This window comes from Watersipora subatra, chromosome 7 (assembly GCF_963576615.1).
Source record: "Watersipora subatra chromosome 7, tzWatSuba1.1, whole genome shotgun sequence".
Lineage (NCBI taxonomy): Eukaryota > Metazoa > Bryozoa > Gymnolaemata > Cheilostomatida > Watersiporidae > Watersipora > Watersipora subatra.
Window position 1 is genome coordinate 43,692,752 of NC_088714.1, and position 24,522 is coordinate 43,717,273.

The following is a 24,522-nucleotide window of genomic DNA, read 5'->3' on the forward strand; positions in this document are numbered from 1 at the left end:
TTATGACAGAAATTTTATGACAGGAATCCTATGATAGATATTCTATGACAGATATTCTATGATAGATATTCTATGACAGATATTTTATGATATATATTTTATGATAAATACTTGTTCGATATTTCACTACTACCGTACGGGTAGGAACTCGGAAACTCTCCAAGCGACTTAACATCCGAGGTTAATAGATAAATTAGAATTTCTAAGCTTTGTCACACCAAACTGTTTATATATTTATTGCAAACTTCATCAATACAACAATTCTGGTCTGCTAAAACCTGTAATGCAATTGAAGTAAACAGAATTTGATGCGAGGTTCCATACGCACAGCTCTACACCAACCACAAATGCACGCTGACACTGCTTGAGCACTTCACACTTGAGCCAAAAACAAAGCCAACAATATTTGGTTTCCTCTTAACTTAACCTCTTAACCATCTTAACTTAACCTCTTAACCATCTTAACTGCTTGTACAGACAATCTTGAGTGAGCCTCTCCATAGATTATCTAGCAAATGATCTATTGATATGAGCGTGACAAAACTTTATGTGTAACTCTATAATAACTTCTAGAGATTGCGCTTGCACCTAAAAATAAGCCTTCAAATCTCTCGAGGTAGGCTAATACAATAAAAATAATAAATATACAAATTGACAAAAATAAATATGAAGCTAGGCTAGTGAATACATGTAACTTTGTTGACATCGAAATCCCTTTTGCATCTACTAGAAACAGAAAAGCAAATGGTGACATTTTTAGGAATAAAGATAATTAGCAACTGAACAACACTCCTACCCAACTAGCACTGTCTCTACTGATCTTTAATGTATTATATATATATACTAGAGAGAGGGGAAAGAGAGGGGCCACGATTGCTGACATCAGAAGCACTAGAGCTTCAACTGATCCCTCATGACATCCATGTCATCATTCAACAGTTTGACCCTTTTCTCGAGGGACTTAGCCTTGATGCTGCTGTAGCGACGACTGTCCCGGTCTGATGAGAGAGATGTGAGACTAGTAGGAGTGAGAGAAATAGGACTGGATACAGATGTATCACCGAGTCGGTGAGACCTTTCTCGAACAGATGTAAAACTTGCACAGCCGGCTAGAGGAGTGTTAGACGCGCTGTCATTACTCTCACCTCGCACAGGCTGAATTAAGGCTGCGATTTTATCTTGGAGTCTAGCTGACTCATAATGGTTACTGAGAAGATCAGCGAGGTCGTTGAACCTATGGTTGTAGTCTGCCAACTTCCTGTTGAGTTCTGATAACATTCCAGCCTGTTCTTCGATCTGCAATTCCTACATAACAATAAAAGGAATCATGGTTGACCAAGCTTTTGACATTATGGAACCACAATGTTACACATCGACAGACAATCTCTCTATGGCTGGCCATAGAGCAACTAAACCAAATCCCTTGACGCCGGAAACTTTGGTGGGAAGAATCAGCCGAAGTAAAGCACAAACACAAACAGATTTATGTGGCTAGTTTTAATCTAAGCTTACATTTGATTGAACAACATATTATTAGTTAATCTAAGCTTACATTTGATTGGACAACATATTATTAGTTAATCTAAGCTTACATTTGATTGGACAACATGTTATTAGTTAACCGAACATTTACATTTTCTCTTCACAAATATTTTAGTCGGAATGCATCGAAAGGAATCAGATGATGACAAGACAAAAAATAGCCAGAGCGATGTTAATCTTGTGAGTCAAGCTTGAACAGTATGTTTCTTGAATTCTTTGGCTTTGCTAAATGTGGCCATGCCAGACGGGCCTGAGAGTTGAAAGATAGCAACTCTCTAGGTCTGGGAGTAGAGATGCGCTTACTTAATACACCTGAGAATAGAGAAGCACTAACTCTATGGATTTGAAAGCAAAGGAATATTCCATCAATTTTTATTCTACTGAGAGAAGAGAGATACTAATTCCTTTATAACGGCACGCCTTAGTACCTATGCAAAAAAATTTATCACGAATCACAGAGATAACAATAAACCCACAAGCACAATGAGTTTAGGATATTGAATTACCATTTTGCCACAAGAAATGAACCAGGTAGTTTTTTTACTCAGAATTCCCTGCATGATATCACAGTTTTTAATTATATTTCCTGTTTAAGAGAGATGAAAAGAAAAATTTTAAATGGCAACCTAAATGCATTTCTACTAGTGAAATTTTTAATGCTGGGCCTCAGATATTCCTGATAACTATATATATAAAAGTATTTGGGTAAAGTTTATTCAATTTATTACTACAACCATTGGTTTCATACAGCCAGCGAGCTAGCTGCAATCGTCAGACAGTGTGAATGTGTACAGAGCAGTTGTTTTCTTCACTAAATGTTAGGAGGATTAAAAGGATTAAAAAGCTAAAAGCTTGAAACTCAAAGTTGGAATTGCTCTCCATAGAGGTATAATTGGCCATTATGTGTTCTCAAGTAAATATTTGTTTCTGTCTCTACATGATGACATGAGTTCTGATCGTTTATTTAAAGTTGCCTGCTCGGGTCTAAATATAATGTACAGTTTCTCTGTCTAGCATAAGTTACAAGTCTTGGTTACGTTGGAGTACGACTGCGCTTTGGTGATAATGTTCCATGATGTTGTATATCTTATATATTGTTGCTCTTTAGGTGCCATATGTGTTTGCTCAGCTCAGTAGCGTTTTGGCTTTTTACGTGCGTGAAGGATGACTTGTGGTGACCACAAGTCATCCTTCATACACGCAAAAACCAAATATTTATACCCGATCTATTTATACTCGATTCGATTTATACCCGAATATCTAAATATATATTTAGACCCGAGCAGGCAACTTTGAATAAACGATCAGAACTCATGTCATCATGTAGACACAGAAACAAATATTTACTTGAAAACACATAATGGCCAATTATACCTCTATGGAGAGCAATTCCAACTTTGAGTTTTAAGCTTTTAGCTTTTTAATCCTTTTAATCCTCCTAACATTTAGTGAAGAAAACAACTGCTCTGTACTCATTCACACTGCCTGACGATTGCATCTAGCTCGCTGGCTGTATGAAACCAATGGTTGTAGTAATAAATTGAATAAACTTTACCCAAATACTTTTCTGTATTTTAGCTCTATTTTATATTGAGCGCTCTTAGTGTACATATATGAAACAAAGTATATATGCGTATATATATATAAATTTAAGTGTTTGTTTGTCTGTCATCTATATGTCCGGTCAACAGCCATAGTGACAAGTTTTAGAAACGAAACAATCCTTCGCATTAGAATTGAACGTAAAAATCCCGGTTATGCAGACAAGCATACTATCCACTGTGCCACATGGCTTGCTTGTCAGACTATGAGATAATTGTGTCCATACTTATTACACCTGTTATTCTATTATGACAACTGGTTAAAATATATACATGCTTCATGATTCATCTAGCACGCTTGAACTACTAGGAGGAAAACAGGCACCCAGACTTCCCCAAAATGCTATGAATATATGTATACACAGAGCAACCTCGGACTTACGATTACCCTGTTATATGGTTTCTTCACCTTACAATGGGGAACACAATGTTTTTTCGTTCCTGCAATATAAAATTTTTTTCGCCATTTGATATCAACCAAATTTATTTCGAAATTAAAATTAAATTTGGCAGTCGGTGTAATGATTAAGTCGAAATAATGAAGATGCCGATATGCTATTCGCCAAAATCCCTCTCACAACGCTTGAAAGGAATACGATGCTCAGTCTCTCTTAGTTCAGTGTTATCCGTTTAAAGGTTGACTTGCAACAAAATTCACATTACAGTTATTTGGTATCAAAAGATTCGCCATGTCTTACTCTGTTGTGTGGTAGGTGCCAAATATGTGGAAATGTGATTAACAGCTCTTAAAAGCTCAAAAACAAAAAGCCGCCGAAGATTGGAATATCTTTATTTCGATGACGTATCCGCGCCGTTTGGTTTTTGTCTTGTCACGTGATGTTCTCGCGTGAATTGAAAGGCCAATAAAAAGCTCAATATCAAACTTATCGTAGCAATATTTTATGACAAACACTTTGGGTTTTACCTAAGACCCCGTATCAAATATAGATGCTCGCTACTTTACAGTTTCAGCTTGGCCATTCCGTTCGACAATTCATGTCTGAGTTGCGATCATAAAAAATGTCAAATTCTGAAGAGTTAAGACCCTGGCGTTTCGAGTCTGACGCTCTATCTGAAGAAGATCCTCAACAGAATCAAACCTCCCAGCAAGTAAGCACCGCCACTAGCCAGCTCTTATGTGCCAAGCTAGCTAGTAGTAATAGTTTTAGCTTGAGAGTGATAGAACAAATATTATTATTATATACATGCATATGATTTTAATGATGATAATTATCGCTTCATATTGCGAAAAAATAATTACAGATTTTTTTCGAATGACAACATTAACAATTTTAATATTTAAATCTAGTGCTGCACCGATATACTGTTGGATAACATCGACCTGATGTATTATGGTATGGTAGCTATGGTTGCATAGACATAGCTGTTCATTTCTTTAGGAGCTAATAACACCGGCTACAGAGTGGTGTGTCTGCAAGCGCTGTCAAGACATGCCATCTCTTTCTGAATGTTTGTGCTGCCATGATGCTGAGTTTGCACATCGTCTCCATGACCGCGGGGAGCATGAATGCCTGTGTATGCATCCTGGTGTGGACGAACTTGTGGCGCCTGCACCCCTTGAGTTGGGGTGGAATAATTACCTGCGATATCATAGTGAGTTGGATTTTCATTTAATGCCAATAACACCAAAGCTATGCTAATGTGTCATGCATTATCTACAATTCTTGTGTTACACATTTAATGCATTGGTTGAACACACATATTCTGAACTCGTGGAACACAAGGAGAATTGTTATATTTGGCTTGTACACTTACTACAGTAGAGAGTGTATTAGTATTATGATTTTATTATATAAAGATCGAGATTATTTTGATGATCAGCAATTATTGTTTTTCAATAATTGTTTTGGTAGATAATCTATTCCCATTTGGAGAGCCATCGCCAAATGCTCGGAAAAGGTTGTGTGCATACCGCAATCTTGTGTTTTGGTTTATGCCGCAAATCTTGTTTGCAAGTCTGCAAACTCTTCTTCATCATCCGTTGGTGGGAAAAGAGCCTGAATCTTAGACACCAAGCAGGCAGGTAGAGGCCGTCGCTCACCGCGACGAATTTGCGGCATAAGCCAAAACACAAGCTTGCGGTATGCACACAACCTTTGTAACAACATCCGTTGTAATGGACCTCACTCTCAGGCCGTGGGAAATTAGATCGGACTGGCATCGCTTGAAGCCTTCCAGCTCCATGGCGTTAGAGCTGGTGGTCTCCGTTGACTGCAAAGTAAAAAAGTTACGACCAACAATCACTTTCACATTATTTAGCTAGATCAGCAACTTCGTGTTTATGTATTAATAACAACTAAAAAATTTCGGTTTTTGTCAGGCTGTGAAGTAAAAACTGTCAAAGTTTTACCTTGACAAGATGGCTGCTAACTATTAAACCGCAGCTCTGATCCATCATAGTGTAGGCCCGTATAGTGTGCAATGCCCCGGACTATCACATCTACTGTCACCTGCCAAATCAAGCTCCCAATCGATTGCTGCCATCAGTCCCTCGTTATGCAGGGTGTACTGCTCAGCAATACACTGTAAAATATTGTAAAACTTCATTATACAAGATTAATTTGTATCATTATCATTAGTCTAAGAATGTGGAATCCTCTTCCCCCTTTTTGTGTTATATTATGATGAAGAATCAGAATTTCAAATTATAATATATTTCGCTTGAAGGATGACATATTTTCATTTCAAGAAAAAAATTGTTTCTAAATGTCGTTATTCAATTAGTGTGCCTAGCTTTTACTCACATTTTCCAAGTTTATGGGTAATTATTAACACTCACACCATGTAAGTATTCTTTTTGTTGGTAGAGGCAAACGCTGTGGCTTGGTATCGCGATGTTCAGGAGCTACAGGAAACGGAGGTTCTGCGTAAGGCATCCGCCAGAAAAGAGTGATGCAGCTGCCAGCAGGAGGTTGATGACGTGAGCTCTGTTCACCCTGGCAGTTGTTTCCCAAGTGTACGATTGGTGACAGGAGGCACATGTAACCTTGAACTCTACCCTTCCACCTTCTCGCACCATCGTGAATGAGCAGGGGAGGGCGCAGGCGTGACAGTGAAATAGTCGCTGGAGTGCTGTCACACTTACTATTATTTTCTCCTCTTTGAAGGAGAATTCGGGTCTGAAATCACAACACAATAGTTGACTTGCAATAAGATTTGTACAACATCATTTCCTGTTATTATATCATATTTGCTTGATCAAGAAAAGAATAAATTTACAGCCATGCAATCATGACACAGATTTTACAAAACCTTATCAGAATCCATGATATTGTAAACATAAAAATGTGAGTAATAACTCTGGATATTCTTTATATTTTGTCAAGTTTGGTTAAGTTCAGCTCTATCTTACATGTAATTGGAGAGCGTTTGACGCTGGCCAACATAGCGCTCAAACTCTTCCTAGTCTTCAGTGGTTGGCACAAACTTTCCATCATCTAATACTAATAATAATCATCTAATAATACTAATATGCTATTAACGATGATGCCAAAAAATGACAATAACTATTTTATATAACATATCTATAAGTGAGTGGGGTTAAGAAATTTGGCGAAATTAATCGTGAAACTGATAACACTATTTTATCAAATATAGATTAATATATTACGTTTTACAGATAGATATGCAGTATGAATTAGCTTTGTTATTATAATAAGAATAATACACGTAATTAAAAAGATAAAATACTAATAATATCATATTACAATTAAATGACATTAATATTGTAATATTAAATATAGATTAATACAGTAGTATTAGAATAATACTAGAAAATAACCCGAGTTACTACTACTAATACAAGTGGTTCATAAAATAAATTACTCACGTGCTTTGGTGGTATGTGGAGTATGCAAACAGGTTAGAAAACATGTCGTCTTTGAAATGGCGAAAACAAAGGTAAGAGTAAGCAGGCGAATAAATAAAGTTTGTCACATCCAGCCTCACCCAGTTGCTCCACGCCCGGTGAAGGTCTGGTCTTTTCTCTGCTCTTGGCTATGAAAAAAGGTGCTTCTCAGCTTGCCGTCTACACAAACACGATGTGGGGCGTTAGAGATTATGACGAATTGAAATTAACAAGTTTAATACGAGAAAGCGTATCTGTTATTTGCGATAGATCAAACTTGAACTGAAACTAACGTTATCTGATCATGTGACTTACAATTCCCGCCATATGGCGCGAACAACTTCTACAGCATTTTTCGACCATCATAGCGGACCAAAAGGCTCATCATTTTTATCAGAGGATGATATGCAATCGTTCAAGCTAAGTTTAAAAAATTAAACATATTTTTATGCTATGTCTTGAGATATCAGTGCTCAAAGTTGCAGCATTACGATGCCGATAAAATGGACGCGTAAGAACAATAGACATGGTTTTTATCGCGAGCGCGAAGTATATTTGTGAAAATAGTTCGACGAATAATGATGCATGAAAGTGTAAACATAAACCATCTGGCACACATACGTCACATTTTAGCCGTTTTAGAAAACGAATCCAAACTAGGGCGGTCTCGTGTCGCTGCGATTTTCTGTTCGTTTTTGAGCTTTTAAGAGCTTTTAATCACATTCCCACATATTTGGCACTTACCACACAACAAAGTAAGACATGGCGAATCTTTTGATACCAAATAACTGTAATGTGAATTTTATTGCAAGTCAACCTTTAAGTTATATCGTTTATCGTGAAAACGAAACTGGAAACAGATATGTAATAAAACTGTAGATGACAAAGTTGAAGTTATGTTTAGTAAAATACATACTGAAACTTAGCTTCAAGTCTGTGCATAGTAAGCTAAATTCATTTAAATTAAATTCTACGTTTATGTTATACATCTGTCTTGAAGGTAAGTACTCCCTACAGTAGGTACTGCAAGTAGTGTACATTGTAATGTTACGTTTTATTGCAGATCATAACCACTAAATACACTAAAGTTACTGTAAGTAACTATAGTTACTAAGGTTAACATACTATTTTATTAACAATTTTTAATGTGTATGGTATGTATACAGAATTTTGATGTTTTATACTAGGGGTTGTTTGCATAAAATAATTACTATGGGTTTCTATACCACTTTATACGACATTTTCGCCTTATGATGGCAATACTGGAATAAATTAATATCATATGACGAGAGCCCACTGAATAGCATAAATTTAATTAAACTTATAATATACACAGAGATAAACATACACCTTCATTTAAAATTAGAATGGTAAACGTTGTATATGTTGATTAAAGATCAATTTTCTGTGCAAAAACCTTTTTTATTACCCATGCAATGCCGGGCATTCACCTAGTACTTTATATTAGAGATTGGGGTAAATTAGAGATTATATATCGAACTGCCAAAATGATTATGGGTTTTTTGGCAGCCAGATTCACAAAACTAAAAAAAATATTAAACATTGCTTTGTTTGTCAACGGCATTAATTTTTGTGCAGAATATTCCGCCGATTAAAAAAAACTTTCCATTAAAGTTCTATTATAGAAACTCTGGCTTTTACAGCAAAATACTGAGTGCACGTCAGCCAAAAACTTTTGGCGTGCATTAATTCCGGTACACAGAGCAAAAATGTTTCGAAGCGAAAGAATCCACTCTATAGATTTGGGAGTAGAGAGGTAATAACTCTGTAGGTGTAATAGAGGAGTTAACTCTAGGGATTTGAGAGTGAAAAGATGATAAGTTTATGGATTTGAGAGGAGAAAGGTATTAAACTTTACACCAACCTGCTGCTCTATGATTCGCTCACACGCAGTCATCCGATAAGCGAGAGTGCCCCTACAAATACGCTCTGATGAGTTTAGACGTCCAGTTGGTGTCCTTTCCAAGTCTGGTTGTGCTAACCGGCTTCTTTTAGCCAGTGGACTGAATCCAGGTGTCGCTCCCGAAGCTCTTCTTTTTACTGCCAAGGTGACAAGTCGTAACAAATGAACAAGTGTTAACAGGCCACTGTCAAGAATAACAGACGTCATACCTATTAGGCATGTTTAAGAACTAACTTTAATTCAAAAATCACAGTTTGCAACAGAATCCTTCTTTTCAAATATAATCATTGACTTTATATGGCCTTGACACCTGGGTGAACAGAACCTAATTAGCGCATCGTCTCCCTTATAATGCTAAACAGAGACAATAGCTGATGAGGTTGTCTCCATGGTGTGACAGTTTAGCTTACAAAATTGAGTACAACCAAATCGAGCCGTAACCATGCCTTAAATATTTGGAGGCAAACAGAATAATTGAGCAGACAATCACAAATACATTGAGACATGCCTAACAAGTCTCTTCTGTTGAGTTTTGTCACTTTCTTGTTGTATAATTATTAAAACACTCCCTTGCCCAGGCTGTACGGTAATGGAGAATCTAAGAGTGAAAGTTGATCTTCCTCGGTAGGAGTTTTGGACAAATGGCTGTTTTGGCTGTTATTAAAAAGGCCATTAGTATGATGGGATGGACAACAGATTAGATGAACCGAACTTGCAGTAACAGGCAGACATAAAAGTACACCAAATAAACACTTTAAGTTATCATATGACATTACATAGACATCATTTTGAAACTTATATACAACTGCTGCTTCAAGAAACTCAACTTTTGATCTCCAACGGTAAGCATAAAGCAAACATTACTAAGACTCCTCTACAAGTCGCTGAGCATGTAGCTAACATGATAACGTGTAGCTATAAGCATGTAGCGTGTAAGAGTGTGTAGCTAACATGATAACGTGTAGCTATAAGCATGTAGCGTGTAAGAGTGTGTAGCTAACATGATAACGTGTAGCTATAAGCATGTAGCGTGTAAGAGCGTGTATCTAACAGCTTTCAAAGTTTGTAACGTCAAATCTCGACGTACAAAAGTAATCCATTCCGGTATTTGCTTTTATCCCAAAACTGTACAGTCGAAGAAAATATTTTTATAATGAATAATGAATACATGTTTTGTATAACTCGTAATCAGGTCTAAAAATGAGAGATACATAATCGCAGACAGCATTGAAAGATACAGCATTCTATAAAGCTATATATAACTTTATAGAATGTTGTATCTTGTATATAACAAAACTACACGTAAAAACCCAAATTATAGAAAGAAACTAAATTAATAAAGTAATAATCAGTGAAAAGAGAATTTTATTGTCACTCTCCCTCAGAGAAACACCAGTGGAAGGGTAGGTAATGTGCAGGTCGAGTAGGGGAGTGCTTTACTCTTACTTGTAGAAAGCATAGTTTAAATTACCTTATTTCACATTGATATACTTTTTATTGTCTTCACAGTTTGTTTTTAATTTTTATTAGCTTTGGAACTTTTACTCACAAGACTGTAATCTTGGAGAAAATTTGAATATCAGATGATAGGAATCATCACGACAGAAATTTGCCAAAAATGTACGTTTGTGAAAAACTTGTAAATTGGCTTGATTGCATTTGCAGAATGATAACTGTATATAATGACTGTATGAAATTAATTCTATTGGTTCTCTCTACTACCAGCATGAGAGTAATCCTGTACACCGAAATTCTATTGGTTCTCTCTACTACCAGCATGAGAGTAGTCCTGTACACCGAAATTCTATTGGTTCTCTCTACTACCAGCATGAGAGTAGTCCTGTACACCGAAATTCTATTGGTTCTCTCTACTACCATGAGAGTAGTCCTGTACACCGAAATTCTATTGGTTCTCTCTACTACCATGAGAGTAGTCCTGTACACCAAAATTCTATTTGTTCTCTCTACTACCATGAGAGTAGTCCTGTACACCAAAATTCTATTGGTTCTCTCTACTACCAGCATGAGAGTAGTCCTGTACACCGAAATTCTATTGGTTCTCTCTACTACCATGAGAGTAGTCCTGTACACTGAAATGTGGGGTTTATGATTATTAAAAAACTCTGCCCTCACATGCTGTAAAATATGACAGGGCAGATTCTCAACAGCCCTTAAAAACTGAGCGGGGCATATCGCAACATTCTCGTTAACTTTCCAAATCATTGAAAGTGTTTAGGATTGGTCTTTTCGTGTTTTGAGAAATTTGCAAGCTTTTTCTGTCCCAGCCTCCATCTGGATCAGTAACAAACTAATGCTACACACTAAAGGTGAAGTAGTGAGTTTCTACATTTATAGAGTGACTTTGTCGATAATTGGACACCTCTATTGTTCATAGCTACTATCAACGGACAGCATTACCGATAATTGAGCTAAACCATAGAAACATCGACCGTATTTTATGACACAAAAAAAACAAGGTAAGGGGTTCATTGATCTAAAATGCCTAACATTTACACTCAAAATAAATTTTTCCCAAAACTCGTAAGACTTATTAAATAGTGGCTCAGCTAGGAATACGCTATTAGGGACTCACCCTGACCCAGGTGTGTAAACATGGAATAAAACTTGAGAGGCCAAGAATGTGTCTGCATTAGCCAATAATCAGGCCGATTTTGCTCGCAACCGAATCAGTCAATCTTTTATAGTACTTTTTATTATTGAGCAAGGAGAAACTTGCCAAATAATGGGCTTCAACACCCAAAGCGTGTGGTTCCATTTACGCTTGGAAACATGATATCTTTACAATCTGTTCTTCAGCTGTAGTATTTTTGATCGCTGAAGTTAAAAAGGCTATGATAAAAAAACAGCTGCAATTGATGCTGGTAAACGCTTCCAGGCAATCATTGACAAAAATATGTTACCGAGAGGACAGGTATATAAATACACCTAATGTTACAGACAGGAAATCGCTCAAATGCTTGCGGTTAATAAGTTAGTAAAAGTAACTATTGCTAGTTCTTGTTAACGTGTTGTTATTCGTCTTTTGTCTCTACGTACACACAATGAATATATGAAAAGTTTCATTTTTATTTTGATTCACTAGAATATCCTAGAAACTTTACAAATGAATAATGGTTGCAACTAGAAGTACCCAGTTTTTCCAGACTTTCACATGGACAACCTCAAATGTCCATAAATAGCTCAAAACAAGCAAAGCTTAGAAATTACAGCGAATATATTTGGCAAACGGTTACGACTTGGTGAAGTCGTATTTACTCCCCGCATTTAAAAACTGAGTCAGTGATCAACATTCTATTGCAGGACAACATTGAAAAAAGCTGTTCAGCTTCAACCTCTGAATTGCACAAAAATGATTGCTTCCTACATGTGCCACCTTCCCACCAATCAGAATAATAGCAAAATAATGTGTAAGACATATTGTTTGTGTTATCAGCTGAAATAACCACGAGTGCGTATACTACATCTGCACTAGCCAGCATTAGCTGATTTCATTATCTGAACAGCGCGTAATCTTTTTTACATTCAATAACGGGTTTATAGGAGTTTTATTACTTTGATACTCTCATAGCTGGAGTTGTTTGCTCCCATTACCTATGAGTAGTTATTTAATGCATCAATGTGTGTACTCTATACGAATGAGTAAATATGATTAAAAAATTTAAAATATATATAAATATATAATTCTTTACAATAAATTTCTTAGATGGCCTCTTCAACCTTGACAAAGCTTAAGCTCACACAAACTAAATGTTGAAGTCCACATTTTCAATGTGTATATCCAAATAAAACATGATTTTTTATTCGCATAAGTAAGGAGATACCAAATATGTGAATTACACAGACGTTTGCAAATGATGTTTCAGAGAAGACATCTTTAAGCAGTTGACTTTGTAGAGCAGACATATAAACAGAAAAAGTGAGAAACTGTGACTTGGGATAGAACCTATACTCACTCGCAGATCTGGGTGAATGGGACGAGGACTCAGTGCGCTCAAGACCAACTATTAGACCACCTGGAAGGATCGTCACACCCTCTTCATCTAACATCTGCAATGCAATAAGTGGCAGTGCGGATATGAAGTGTGAGGCAATCGCTCACCGTATTACCCTAGAACACTTATGTATTCGCCTCATCTAACTTTCACGTTTTCGCGGAGTCATCCTTTCGCGAAAATTTCATGAGCGAAACTAAACTATCATAACGAACGAGCGAAAACGCGAAATTAAATAGCTTTGGTCATTAATATTCACAATAAAATCGTCATACGTATTAGAAATACAGGCATTTTTCGTGTGTGGTTGGCTCATTGGGCAATTTCTGCTAAACTTATTATAGCTAATACACCGATTGAGCAGCATGGCAAAGCAAATTATGATTACAGGTTTTTTTGGAAAAGCCAAGACAAATGAGGAAAATGATGATATTAGTTTAGTCACTGAATTTGTAACTGATGAGGATGAAAGTCTGGTAGGGAAAGTCATAAAATTTAATAATAATTATTGTAGTGATGAGTTTTATTACCAACCAAAAACAATAACAACCCGGAGCCATGGCCACTGCGTGCTATAAATACTTGAGATCTCATATTGGTACCGCATCAGTCACGGCGGAAGGGACCTTGACGTCATTGATAGTCCAAGAAAAAAATGGCAGCAAGCGATCGAATTGCATTATCGATCTCGTCAACACATTTCTACCTGTGGTTTACAAATACAAACTAGTCGCAAATTGAAAACAATTTTGTAACAGTGAACTGGACCTGATGAATCTAATTATGTTTGTTCCACTGCATTTAATTTCACATTACTATATTTTCGCACTCATCAGAGCTGCGAAATTAAGTTGCAGCGAAATTTTACTCTGTATGCCACTCACAAAACTAAATACTAGCGAAATATAAGTGTCCTAGGGTATGACAATATCACAGCCTGCATGAGTCATATTTGATGGAAGCAATGATTAATAAACCTGTAAATACTTACAATTGTATAAAATTTAGTATTAACTGATACAGTCGAGTTAATATTTACGAGCAACGACTTCTACATACGTACTTTCTGTTTAAAGCAGCCTAATATTCATATTGAGTATGAAATTAATTATTGGTGCACTGATATCGGATCTAATTTTTCGAGCGTGCATTGCCAAGGAGTTGCTGGTGTCTATCGATACAAGCGTTATCATATCTACGGAGTTGTCGTTGTCTATCGATACAAGCGATATCATATTCAAGGAGATCTCGTTGTCTATCGATACAAGCGATATCATATTCAAGGAGTTGCCGTCGTCTATCGATACAAGCGATATCATATCCAAGGAGTTGCCGGTGTCTATTGATACAAGCGATATCATATTCAAGGAGTTGCCGTCGTCTATCGATACAAGCGATATCATATTCAAGGAGATCTCGTTGTCTATCGATACAAGCGATATCATATTCAAGGAGGTGTCGTTGTCTATCGATACAAGCGATATCATATTCAAGGAGGTGTCGTTGTCTATCGATACAAGCGATATCACATTCAAGAAGTTGCCATTGTCTATCGATACAAGCGATATCATGTCCAAAGAGTTGTCGTTGTCTATCGATACAAGCGATATCATATTCAAGGAGGTGTCGTTGTCTATCGATACAAGCGATATCATATTCAAGGAGGTGTCGTTGTCTATCGATACAAGCGATATCATATCCAAAGATTTGTCGTTGTCTATCGATACAAGCGATATCATATTCAAGGAGGTGTCGTTGTCTATCGATACAAGCGATATCACATTCAAGAAGTTGCCATTGTCTATCGATACAAGCGATATCATGTCCAAAGAGTTGTCGTTGTCTATCGATACAAGCGATATCATATTCAAGGAGGTGTCGTTGTCTATCGATACAAGCGATATCATATTCAAGGAGGTGTCGTTGTCTATCGATACAAGCGATATCATGTTCAAGGAGGTGTCGTTGTCTATCGATACAAGCGATATCATATTCAAGGAGGTGTCGTTGTCTATCGATACAAGCGATATCATATCCAAAGAGTTGTCGTTGTCTATCGATACAAGCGATATCATATTCAAGGAGGTGTCGTTGTCTATCGATACAGACGATATCATATTCAAGGAATTGTCGTTGTCTATCGATACAAGCGATATCATATCCAAAGAGTTGTCGTTGTCTATCGATACAAGCGATATCATATTCAAGGAGGTGTCATTGTCTATCGATACAAACGATATCATGTTCAAGGAATTGTCGTTGTCTATCGATACAAGCGATATCATATCATCACGCCAACAGCACGAAAGTCAGCAAATTTAAATGTTGCTTCAATTCTTGTTTTGTTTTTGGCCTACTTTAAGATTACAAAAACAACAAATGAAAATTCTCATATTTAAGCTGGACATTTTAGAAACATAAAAACAGTCAACTTGTAATTTTATAAGTTGTAAATTCTATTGCTAGATCTGCTTATATAAAGGATTGCATAGACATTGCTAAAATGTGTGGTTAGCAGCATTTGAATGCAATTTGAAAAATCGGAAATTGGCTTTTATATAAAAAAGTTAATAGGGAAGGTACGTATAAAGCGAATGAAATTTTAGTATTGCACCATCATTAACACCATTTGGTATTTCAACTGACAGATTGGCTGTAGGAACATGTAACTAATAACTTGTGTAAACAAACTAAACAATTACCCGAGCTCCTTGGATGATCTTTACAAGTTACAAATATGCCAGATCAAATTACCTGTTGTAAACTTGCTTATTTTTAGAATATCACTATATTCAATGAGCTTAGGGAAAGGGAGACTGAGTAATAATAACGTATTTTCATCAGTATAATCTTTATCGGAATAATACGTCTGAAGCCACGGTTGGACGTCGGAAAACAGGTTGCATCAAGCAGGATTGGAACATGTAACACTCAAGTTTGCGTTCCAGCACTCTACCACCTGAGCTAATTGCACACCTTACATTACTTCAGACTAATTGTACAGATATTTGTCCATGTCCTTTATTGGCACATCCGCCTACCAACACACTAGACTACCAGGGTACTAGTAAAAATAATTACTTATAAGTTATACTTATAATTACTTACTTATGTAAGTACTTATAACCTAGCAATGATACTTAGGTCGATGAATAATAATAATGTTACTTACCTTATCTGTAATATATAACATTGAAACTACAACTATTAGTTGTCTATGCGTTACAACTTAGAGAAGACAACTCTCACTTGCAACTTTTCATACGTGTCAAACACATTTATGGGTAAAATTGCCTATAGGTCCATAGGTGCAAGAAACTAGAGTGTGTAGATAAATATATCTTAAAGCCGAAACTATATAATGGACTAGATATCTGTGAATTGACAGTAATCCTCCAAAACGATCCTTCCGTGGCAGACACGACGAGATGGCAACACTAGATGGTAACCAGTTGCTTCCGTATGACGGCTAAAGGACTTAGTTGAAACTTCGTATATGTATAATCTTTTTCATCCCCGATAGGCTAGACGGACCAACATATAAATCTCAAAGATCCTGCTAGGACGTGTACATATGAAATAATCTATTAACACCATGTTGTTAAACAATATGTTATCACCATGTTGTTAAACAATATGTTATCACCATGTTGTTCAACAATATGTTATCACCATGTTGTTAAACAATATGTTATCACCATGTTGTTCAACAATATGTTATCACCATATTGTTAAACAATATGTTATCACCATGTCGTTAAAAATATGTTATCACCATGTTGTTAAACAATATGTTATCACCATGTTGTTAAACAATATTTTATCACCATGTTGTTAAACAATATTATCACCATGTTGTTAGACAATATGTTATCACCATGTTGTTAAACAATATTTTATCACCATGTTGTTAAACAATATTATTACCATGTTGTTAAACAATCTGTTAACACCATGTTGTTAAACAATATTTTATTACCATGCTGTTAAACAATATTTTATCACCATGTTGTTGAACAATATGTTATCACCATGTTGTTAAACAATATGTTATCACCATGCTGTTAAACAATATTTTATCACCATGTTGTTAAACAGAGTATTTTATGTAAAATCACCAGATTTCAGGTGATTTCAAGCATCAGTTATCTTGTAGCTGACTAAAGTGTACATGCACACTTGGCACAAATAATACCTGCAGTTTAAACCAATCATTTGATAATGTATTATGACTTACAAAATGCTCGTTCAAATGTCTAAATACTTAACCAATCACGGTCTTCCTCCTGAGTAAATATCTTTAGGTAGCGGACCATTTCAGCGATGCATCTGAGCAGACATTGATAATCTTTAGCAGAACTAGCGCTAGAATTGACCTTGAACTACAAGCTTTACCGACACCTAGATAGAATATGTTACCCTTTATAAGTCTACGAACTCATTAAAAGTGATATTACTAAAAATGATTGAAAGGAGAGGTAGTTGTCGATAATGGTTTAGCTTTATTTAGTAAGGTAACTGAGAAATTCTGCAATTAGTTTTTGCATGATTGGTCTATGTGAGGTTTGAATGGTGCTAATTCATTTGTCAGCTACCCTGAACAATGATGCTCATTTTTTGTACATGTCGTCATGTGACTGGTCTAAACTGTAGTTATTATTTGTATCAAAGCCAAGGACCATGTAAACTTTAGGCAGCTACAAGAGAACTGATGCTTGGAATCACCGGAAATTTGGTGATTCTACATAAAATACTCTGTTTAACAGCATGGTGATAACATATTGTTTAACAGCATGGTGATAACATATTGTTTAACAACATGGTGATAAAATATTGTTTAACAGCATGGTGATAATGTATTGTTTAACAACATGATGATAAAATATTGTTTAACAACATGGTGTTAACATATTGTTTAACAACATGGTGTTAACAGATTGTTTTACTTAACCATGACCTAACAGGGTATTTAAATGCGTGAATTGGAAAAATTAGACTGTGGTTAAGTTCGACCGAATAAATTGTAATGTATCAAAATAAATTGATATTTATTTAGATTTCCGAATTGTAATAACTGGATGACATAAACACAATTTTAAATTCTGCTGGGTCTGACCTTTTTGAGGGAAGGCAGGATTTTATCCTCAAAATGTTCCATGGCCATTGATGAAATATCGCGGAGCTCCATCAACACTTCATGTGACCGCGGTGGATCGGCAGCCACCTGCACATACCGCAACACCCGGAATATTTCATCCAGCACCTGCAGCGATTACGATCAACCTTGAGGAGTGACTTGTCAGCATACTAGCTCAAATACCAATTCATGTATGTGAAAGAGAGAAGATCGACTTAATGCAATTGAGCAAAATATTGCAATAAATGACTTCTAAGCTAACATTAGTTTGTACTGGTTATCCAAGTTTATAATTCTTACGGAACCAAGTATGATGTGTTAAAAAAAAACTCTCCGCACAAAATTTAAACTGGAAATATTAAAGTTGTGGTCACATGGGAACAGAAAATGAAGTCCCTGAAGTGCGCAAAACTTGGTCAAAAAACCCAAGTTTGTAACAATCTGCCCCACTAGTCCAAACCAAACTCCAAAAAATTAACACAGTTCCAGCTACTGCTTGTTCTATGGTCGTGCAATTCCACTCGCTTCATTTGACTTTTGCCGCATTTATAAGCCTGGCAGATAACGGATGACGATATACTTATTATGAAGATGAGGAAATAAAGTGGTTATTATGTTCGTTAATAATATGTTGTTTTATTAGACGCGAGCTTCGGCTACGACCAGTAAAACCAAATTGAACATAACTGAAGGTGTTTATTTGCAAGCTTTCACACATCAGTTACTTCAACTGCCTTTTTAGGCCTTTTAAAATCTCTTGAAAACTATACATTATTTACCGGTGTAATTCACACCACCATATAATCATCAGATGTATTAGACATTTAGCATAAAGCTTACTCCAACGAATTACAAAGAGAAAATACCTTGCCGGGAATAAAACAGCTGTAGCCTGCTTCTATATACTTGGCATAGGTGATCTGCAGAAGAGATACACGAGTTTCAATTGCTGACAGAATCTCAGCATGTCGATTGTATTTATGGTCTCGTCTCTCCGACTCTCTGCGTGGTAGCTTGTTTTTAACCTCTCTCTGAATATCACTGTGATACTTTTGAACTAGGGTGAACCCTTGGTTCAGCGAGTCTATTCCGATCCTATTGAAATCCCTGCATACCTTTAAGTAAATGGTAGTTACTTATCTGCGAATTTTTAATAGAATGCTCAGATGCCAATATAATATCTGAAGTATCAATCTGTTAGTGATATGTTACATCTATGATTCTACACAAAAGTTCTACTAAGAATGCAGTTGCTAATAGCAGTTCACAGAGCATTCACAAAGTGCAGATATCGTTTGTTCATGTATGGGGCTGAGTTAGTGTGTTGTAAACTCAGGTGCACCACGGAGATAAGTTAACCAATGTATTATCCCCAAATAAAGAATCATGTCATTCACTGATCAGATAGAAACAATGATATTAAATGAGACATATTAAAGCTATTTATAACTTGGATATCAGTTTTTTTACACTACAACTGTTAAGCCATCTGTCATTGGTTGTGTGTTAGGCCATATATCATTGGTTGTGCTTTAACAGTGTGAACCGCCAGTACAATATGAAAATTTGCAGCGCTTGTTAACGTATCACCAACAACTGAATCTTTGGTATACGGAAGATCGAACTCTTGACACACACCAGTACTTAATAAATACTTATTGGACAGATTACTGCAAAAAGCAACTGTTGATGCACACTCACTACTGTTGATGCACGTTCGCTACTGTTGATGCACACTCGCTACTGTTGATGCACACTCGCTACTGTTGATGCACACTCGCTACTGTTGATGCGCACTCGCTACTGTTGATGCACACTTGCTACTGTTGATGCACACTCGCTACCGTTGATGCGCATTTGCTACTGTTGATGCGCATTTGCTACTGTTGATGCGAACTTGCTACTGTTGATGCGCACTTGCTACTGTTGAAGCACACTCGCTACTGTTGATGCGCACTCGCTACTGTTGATGCGCACTTACTACCATTGATGCGCACTTGCTACTATTGATGCACGCTTGCTACTGTTGATGCACACTTGTCACTGTTGATGCACGCTTGCTACTGTTGAAGCACACTTGTCACTGTTGAAGCACACTTGGTATTAGAAAAAAGATCTATAGAGAAAGCAATTTATTTTTTACAATCATCTCAAGCAGGGAATATGGGTACTTCCTTTGGGTTAACAGCTGCTAAAAATCATTTTATATAACCTAAGAAATTTTGGTAGCGACGACTTTGGGTGGTTTTTAGCTTCTTCATACTGACCTTGGAATTTAAATGAAATCAAATAGAGTATTACAACAATGCTGAGTTGGTTATGAAAATGTTCAAAGCAATATAAGTTATATCAACTTTCATCCTTTATACACAGTCCTCAACTTTGTCTTGCGGTATTACTAGAACATTAAGAAATACTTTTTTTCTTCCATGTAATCTTAAGAATTGAGTGATGATCTGTTTATTTCTTGGCACCATAAGACATTGACCAGATCCAGTCATCATATCATTTTTTTCTGTAGTTTCATGAACTAGCATTTGGTAAAAGAGACATTTTTAAATTGCGTTCTATGCACTTGCGGGTGCTTTTAAAGTGTACATCTTTATCATAAAGCCAAAACAACCTACACAGAAGGTAGAATGGTGAGAGAATTAAATCTTGGATTACTTTTGCAAAATCAATTGATAAAAAAGTATAAAATAAAGCAATCATCGCATAAAAGTAGAGAGTTTACGCATCACTTGGTCTGTCTAGAATCTATTTCAGATCAATAGTTATCAATGATGCTGCAACAAAGGCGACAAAAAATGATGAGTTAGAAGACTGGGTGGAAAAACCTTTTAGGCTAAGAGGGTATATTTTTATAGTGCTGTCACATGCCTTCTTGGTGCTGTGTATTAAAACTTGAAAGCAAAAGCTTCTTCAATCTTATTAGAAAATCACTAGGTTAAATAAATAATAAGTAAAAATTCACTTTTGCTTTCATATCACTCAACAAGTGCAAACCAAACTGCACTGATGAGATTTTTATGCAAATAGCTTGTGTTGCTACTATGTATTCCATGACACTGCCATTGGTGTTCATCCAAGTTCAATTGTCATTGCATGAATGGAGAGGAAACAATAATCTTCTGACAGTAACCCAAATGCAAAGGTACAAATCCTAGACACATAGGTAAATAAAGTGCTAGAGTATTATTTTCATAGTTCTTATACTTGGTCTATGTTGTACCAGTTTTTAAATGCCCTACTAAAATAAAATGAGTTTCAAAAAAGTTTTCCGATTGTTACTTTGTTAAGGCTAGATATTAGAATCCTGCCTACGACAGCCTTGCCTAAAATGGCAACCATTTGCTTAAAATTTGTCCAATAATGGCTTTCTGTCTGTCACTTTCGACAATGACTTGCATCTTAACGATGCATGCTTGGGTCAAGCGGTATGGTAGAGAAGAAATGACCCAATTCTTAGTATCTCCAACTTCCGGAACTGTCAGATTAACCCGAAGGGATGCCAGTGCAACACGTCCAATCTGACAGAGCCAGGTAGCCATTTCAGTTGCCCAATGTGTGAAGGACAGAGGTGAACCCTTAACGTGCCCACATTGTCAGTGTAGTACACGAGCTCTCCAAGTTATGGTCTAGATCCGAAAGATTTAGGGTTAAAATCTTGCTGAGAGGTTTTTGTCAGGTCGGCATTAAGCAGGACTTGAACCACCAACCTCATGGTTGAAAGTCAAAGGCGCTACCACTAGGCCTCCCTGACGCCCTGATACCAATAATACCTCAACCAAATTAATATTTGCAAATCTTTGACAGGCAGTATTTCGATGATTCATGATTTACCATTAGATTTTAACAATTAAAGAAATCATCATCAAGCAACTTTAAGAGCTTCAATCTAGGAAAAAGCAAATTTCAGTCTCACCATAAAAAAAAATTTATTGCTGCAGAACAGAAAAACCTTCTCACTCAAAAAGTGGCTGTAGCTGTTCATGTAGGACTCAAAGCAACTTTTAGATTCCAAATATTTGCAGTTAAAGATTGTCATGTCACTTTAATTTTTGCTTACCTTTAGCTTGCAGTAATCTACCTTTTACATTGCACTAGAAGACTAGCTCTGGGTATCTTTATAGCCTAATTTAGACTTGTATGATCTATGTAGAGTTTGAGTTTACTAGTTTACTTAGTTCTTGCAAGAGCATTACTGGCCCCTGAAAGGGATAATCTACTTTAACAATGACTGCTGTTTTTGAGTCATTATTATTGTTATAGAAAATGCTTTTTTCATCTTTTGACAATGAATGGGTTTATATTGGTATGAACTTTGATGCGCTATTGTGCAAGAAGGCATCTTGCTATTTCTCAATGTGTAATCATCATGGTGGATGAAGTTCAACCACAGTTTGTCCGTTAATTGCCATTCAGCCTAGGAATGCACCCAACAATAGTAAACTCATATTGAATGATTTTTCCACCTTGAGCTTGAAACACTGGCCTTGCATGATAACCTCACACTTTCCGACAGATTTTGTTTTGGAACCTCGAACTTTGACTGCCTTCACTTCACATCCTTTTAGATTACTGATGAAGTGCATTATTTTATATGTGGTGAGTTTGCTAGAATGAAGATATCAAATAACATGAGCATATTCTATGAATACATCTGCAGAAGCTAGTAGCCTACATGCAGCAGCTTAGATTACTAACATCTTCATATAATAAGTGTTCTATTCTTTAAAGTATTCTAGTTGTCTTGGCTCACTTCTCGCCAACAATTTTTTAAAACTGATTGTATCATACCTATATATTTTCCGCATTTAGTACAGGCAAAGGTTGAGTCTCGAAGAGCGTAGTGTGCTTTTGCAAACTTGTGTTAAAAGGATAGTGCCTAGAACTTCTTTCTCTTCAGTGGCAGCTTCCATGCTTTAGACTAGTTGTATACAGCGTTAATGTTATGCTGAAATATTTTGGCATCCTCCAGATTGTAGAACTTTTGGTAAAGACTAATGAACTATTATCATGAATTAACACTGCATGAAAGTGATTAACACTGCGGTCATTTGAAACATCATCAATGTAGCGGAGATAAAGGGTAGGTCTTAATAAAAAGCTTTGTGACAACCCTAAAAAAACATTGCAGTTTGGAGAACTTGCTCCGTTTAGTGCTACTATCGATTGCCTGCCTGAAAGAAAGTAGGACATTCCTTTTAGAATGTACCATCAATACCAAGAAAACTCTGTAGCTTTTGCAGCAGAAGTAGGTATGACATTTTGTAGAGCAGTTTTTGAAGCCCATGACTATGGAATTTGGTTTGCCGCCATTACCAGATTTAACTAGGTCATTGTGAATAGCATAAACTCGAGTTTGACAAGAAAAGCTACTCTTGAAACCACCTAGTCTATGATGGAGAAGTTTGTCCATGGTTTCAGTAAAGTAGTGCAGATCAACGCATTCCATGGGTTCACATAGAAAACATGCAAAGTATATTGACTCAAAACTAGAGGAAGCTTTAAAGAAGAATGAAAGACATACAGCAGCAGTATGTGAGCCGACAAGCATATCAGAATTTCTGATTCTGTCAGGCTAGGGAAATGTCTACCAGGCAGGTCTAGGGCGAGTATAGCTACTACCTTTGCTAAAATACCGAGGCCCTTGTGAGTATTGTTAAAATACCTTGAAACTCAAATTACTCAATAACCAAAGGGACAGCCTAATATTAACTACTGAAGAAATCGTTGAGAGAATCAACACATTTTTATAGGTCATCGAACAATATCCAATACTCATCTGATATGCGATGAACACCAAATATATGCATATGTAAAGTTCACTACAACAGCCTATGTGATAATTACAACATTCTAGAAATAAAAAATATTCTGCCCCAGTTGAACAAATCTTACGTAATGGCATTAAACGAAACTGTCCGTGTTCTGTATCCAAAGAATCGCTACAGTTCTTAGAGCTGATCACTCACCGTACGAAGCTTGGCGATTTCATTATAAGAAATGTAGAAAAAGACTTTCAGTTTTAATTCATCAGGAATACTTAAAAATGTTGCCATGGTTTTTGAGCGGTTTTGTTAAGCCCGTCTTTAGTTATCTAACAGTCTCTTTTATTGCATTGCGTATTAGTCGACAATTTCCCAACTTACTAGGTGAATAATTAAAAGTGACGACAATGACCTAATAGAAAAGCTGAGCGGAAACTTTGTAAATATGTACAGTAGTTGAAAAATTATTTAAATTAATAATTACCTAAAATTCAAAAAAATTTTCAATAGCAAATTTGATATACAACTCATGTTTGCAACAATGATTATAAGTGTTAGCTTAAAAACCAAAAAATGGTTTTAGCTACCCAGGTTTGCTTGGTCGCCTCTCTTTTTTTCTATCTCGTTTTCAGAGTGTTCATCAGAAAGTTTGGATTTTTCACG

The 24,522-nt window shown here is 36.3% G+C and overlaps 1 protein-coding gene across 2 annotated transcripts; it reads right to left on the reverse strand.

Moving 5' to 3' along the window:
• Positions 1-272: 272 nt before the first annotated feature.
• LOC137400336 (F-box only protein 28-like) lies at positions 273-24,195 on the reverse strand. Of its 2 annotated transcripts, none has more exons than XM_068086667.1 (7): positions 24,064-24,195; positions 18,952-19,200; positions 18,065-18,172; positions 12,910-13,003; positions 8,897-9,072; positions 458-1,305; positions 273-421 (listed from the first exon to the last, which is right to left on the reverse strand). In XM_068086667.1, the coding sequence occupies exons 1-6, from the start codon at positions 24,148-24,150 to the stop codon at positions 892-894; spliced, it is 1,128 nt and encodes a 375-aa protein (XP_067942768.1). In that variant the 5' UTR covers positions 24,151-24,195; the 3' UTR covers positions 273-421; positions 458-891. The 2 variants fall into 2 exon arrangements, with proteins under 2 accessions (XP_067942768.1, XP_067942767.1); XM_068086666.1 differs by having other exon boundaries at positions 18,065-18,211.
• Between the last annotated feature and the right edge of the window lie 327 nt (positions 24,196-24,522).

Bases quoted from the DNA above. Each gene is read 5' to 3' on its own strand.
- LOC137400336 (XM_068086666.1), bottom strand. From the start codon at position 24,150: ATGGCAACATTTTTAAGTATTCCTGATGAATTAAAACTGAAAGTCTTT. The intron at 19,201-24,063 runs GTGAGTGATCAG...ATTTACTTAAAG, and splicing joins AAATCGCCAAGCTTCGTACG to GTATGCAGGGATTTCAATAG. The intron at 18,212-18,951 runs GTATTTTCTCTT...TAATCGCTGCAG, and splicing joins GCTGTTTTATTCCCGGCAAG to GTGCTGGATGAAATATTCCG.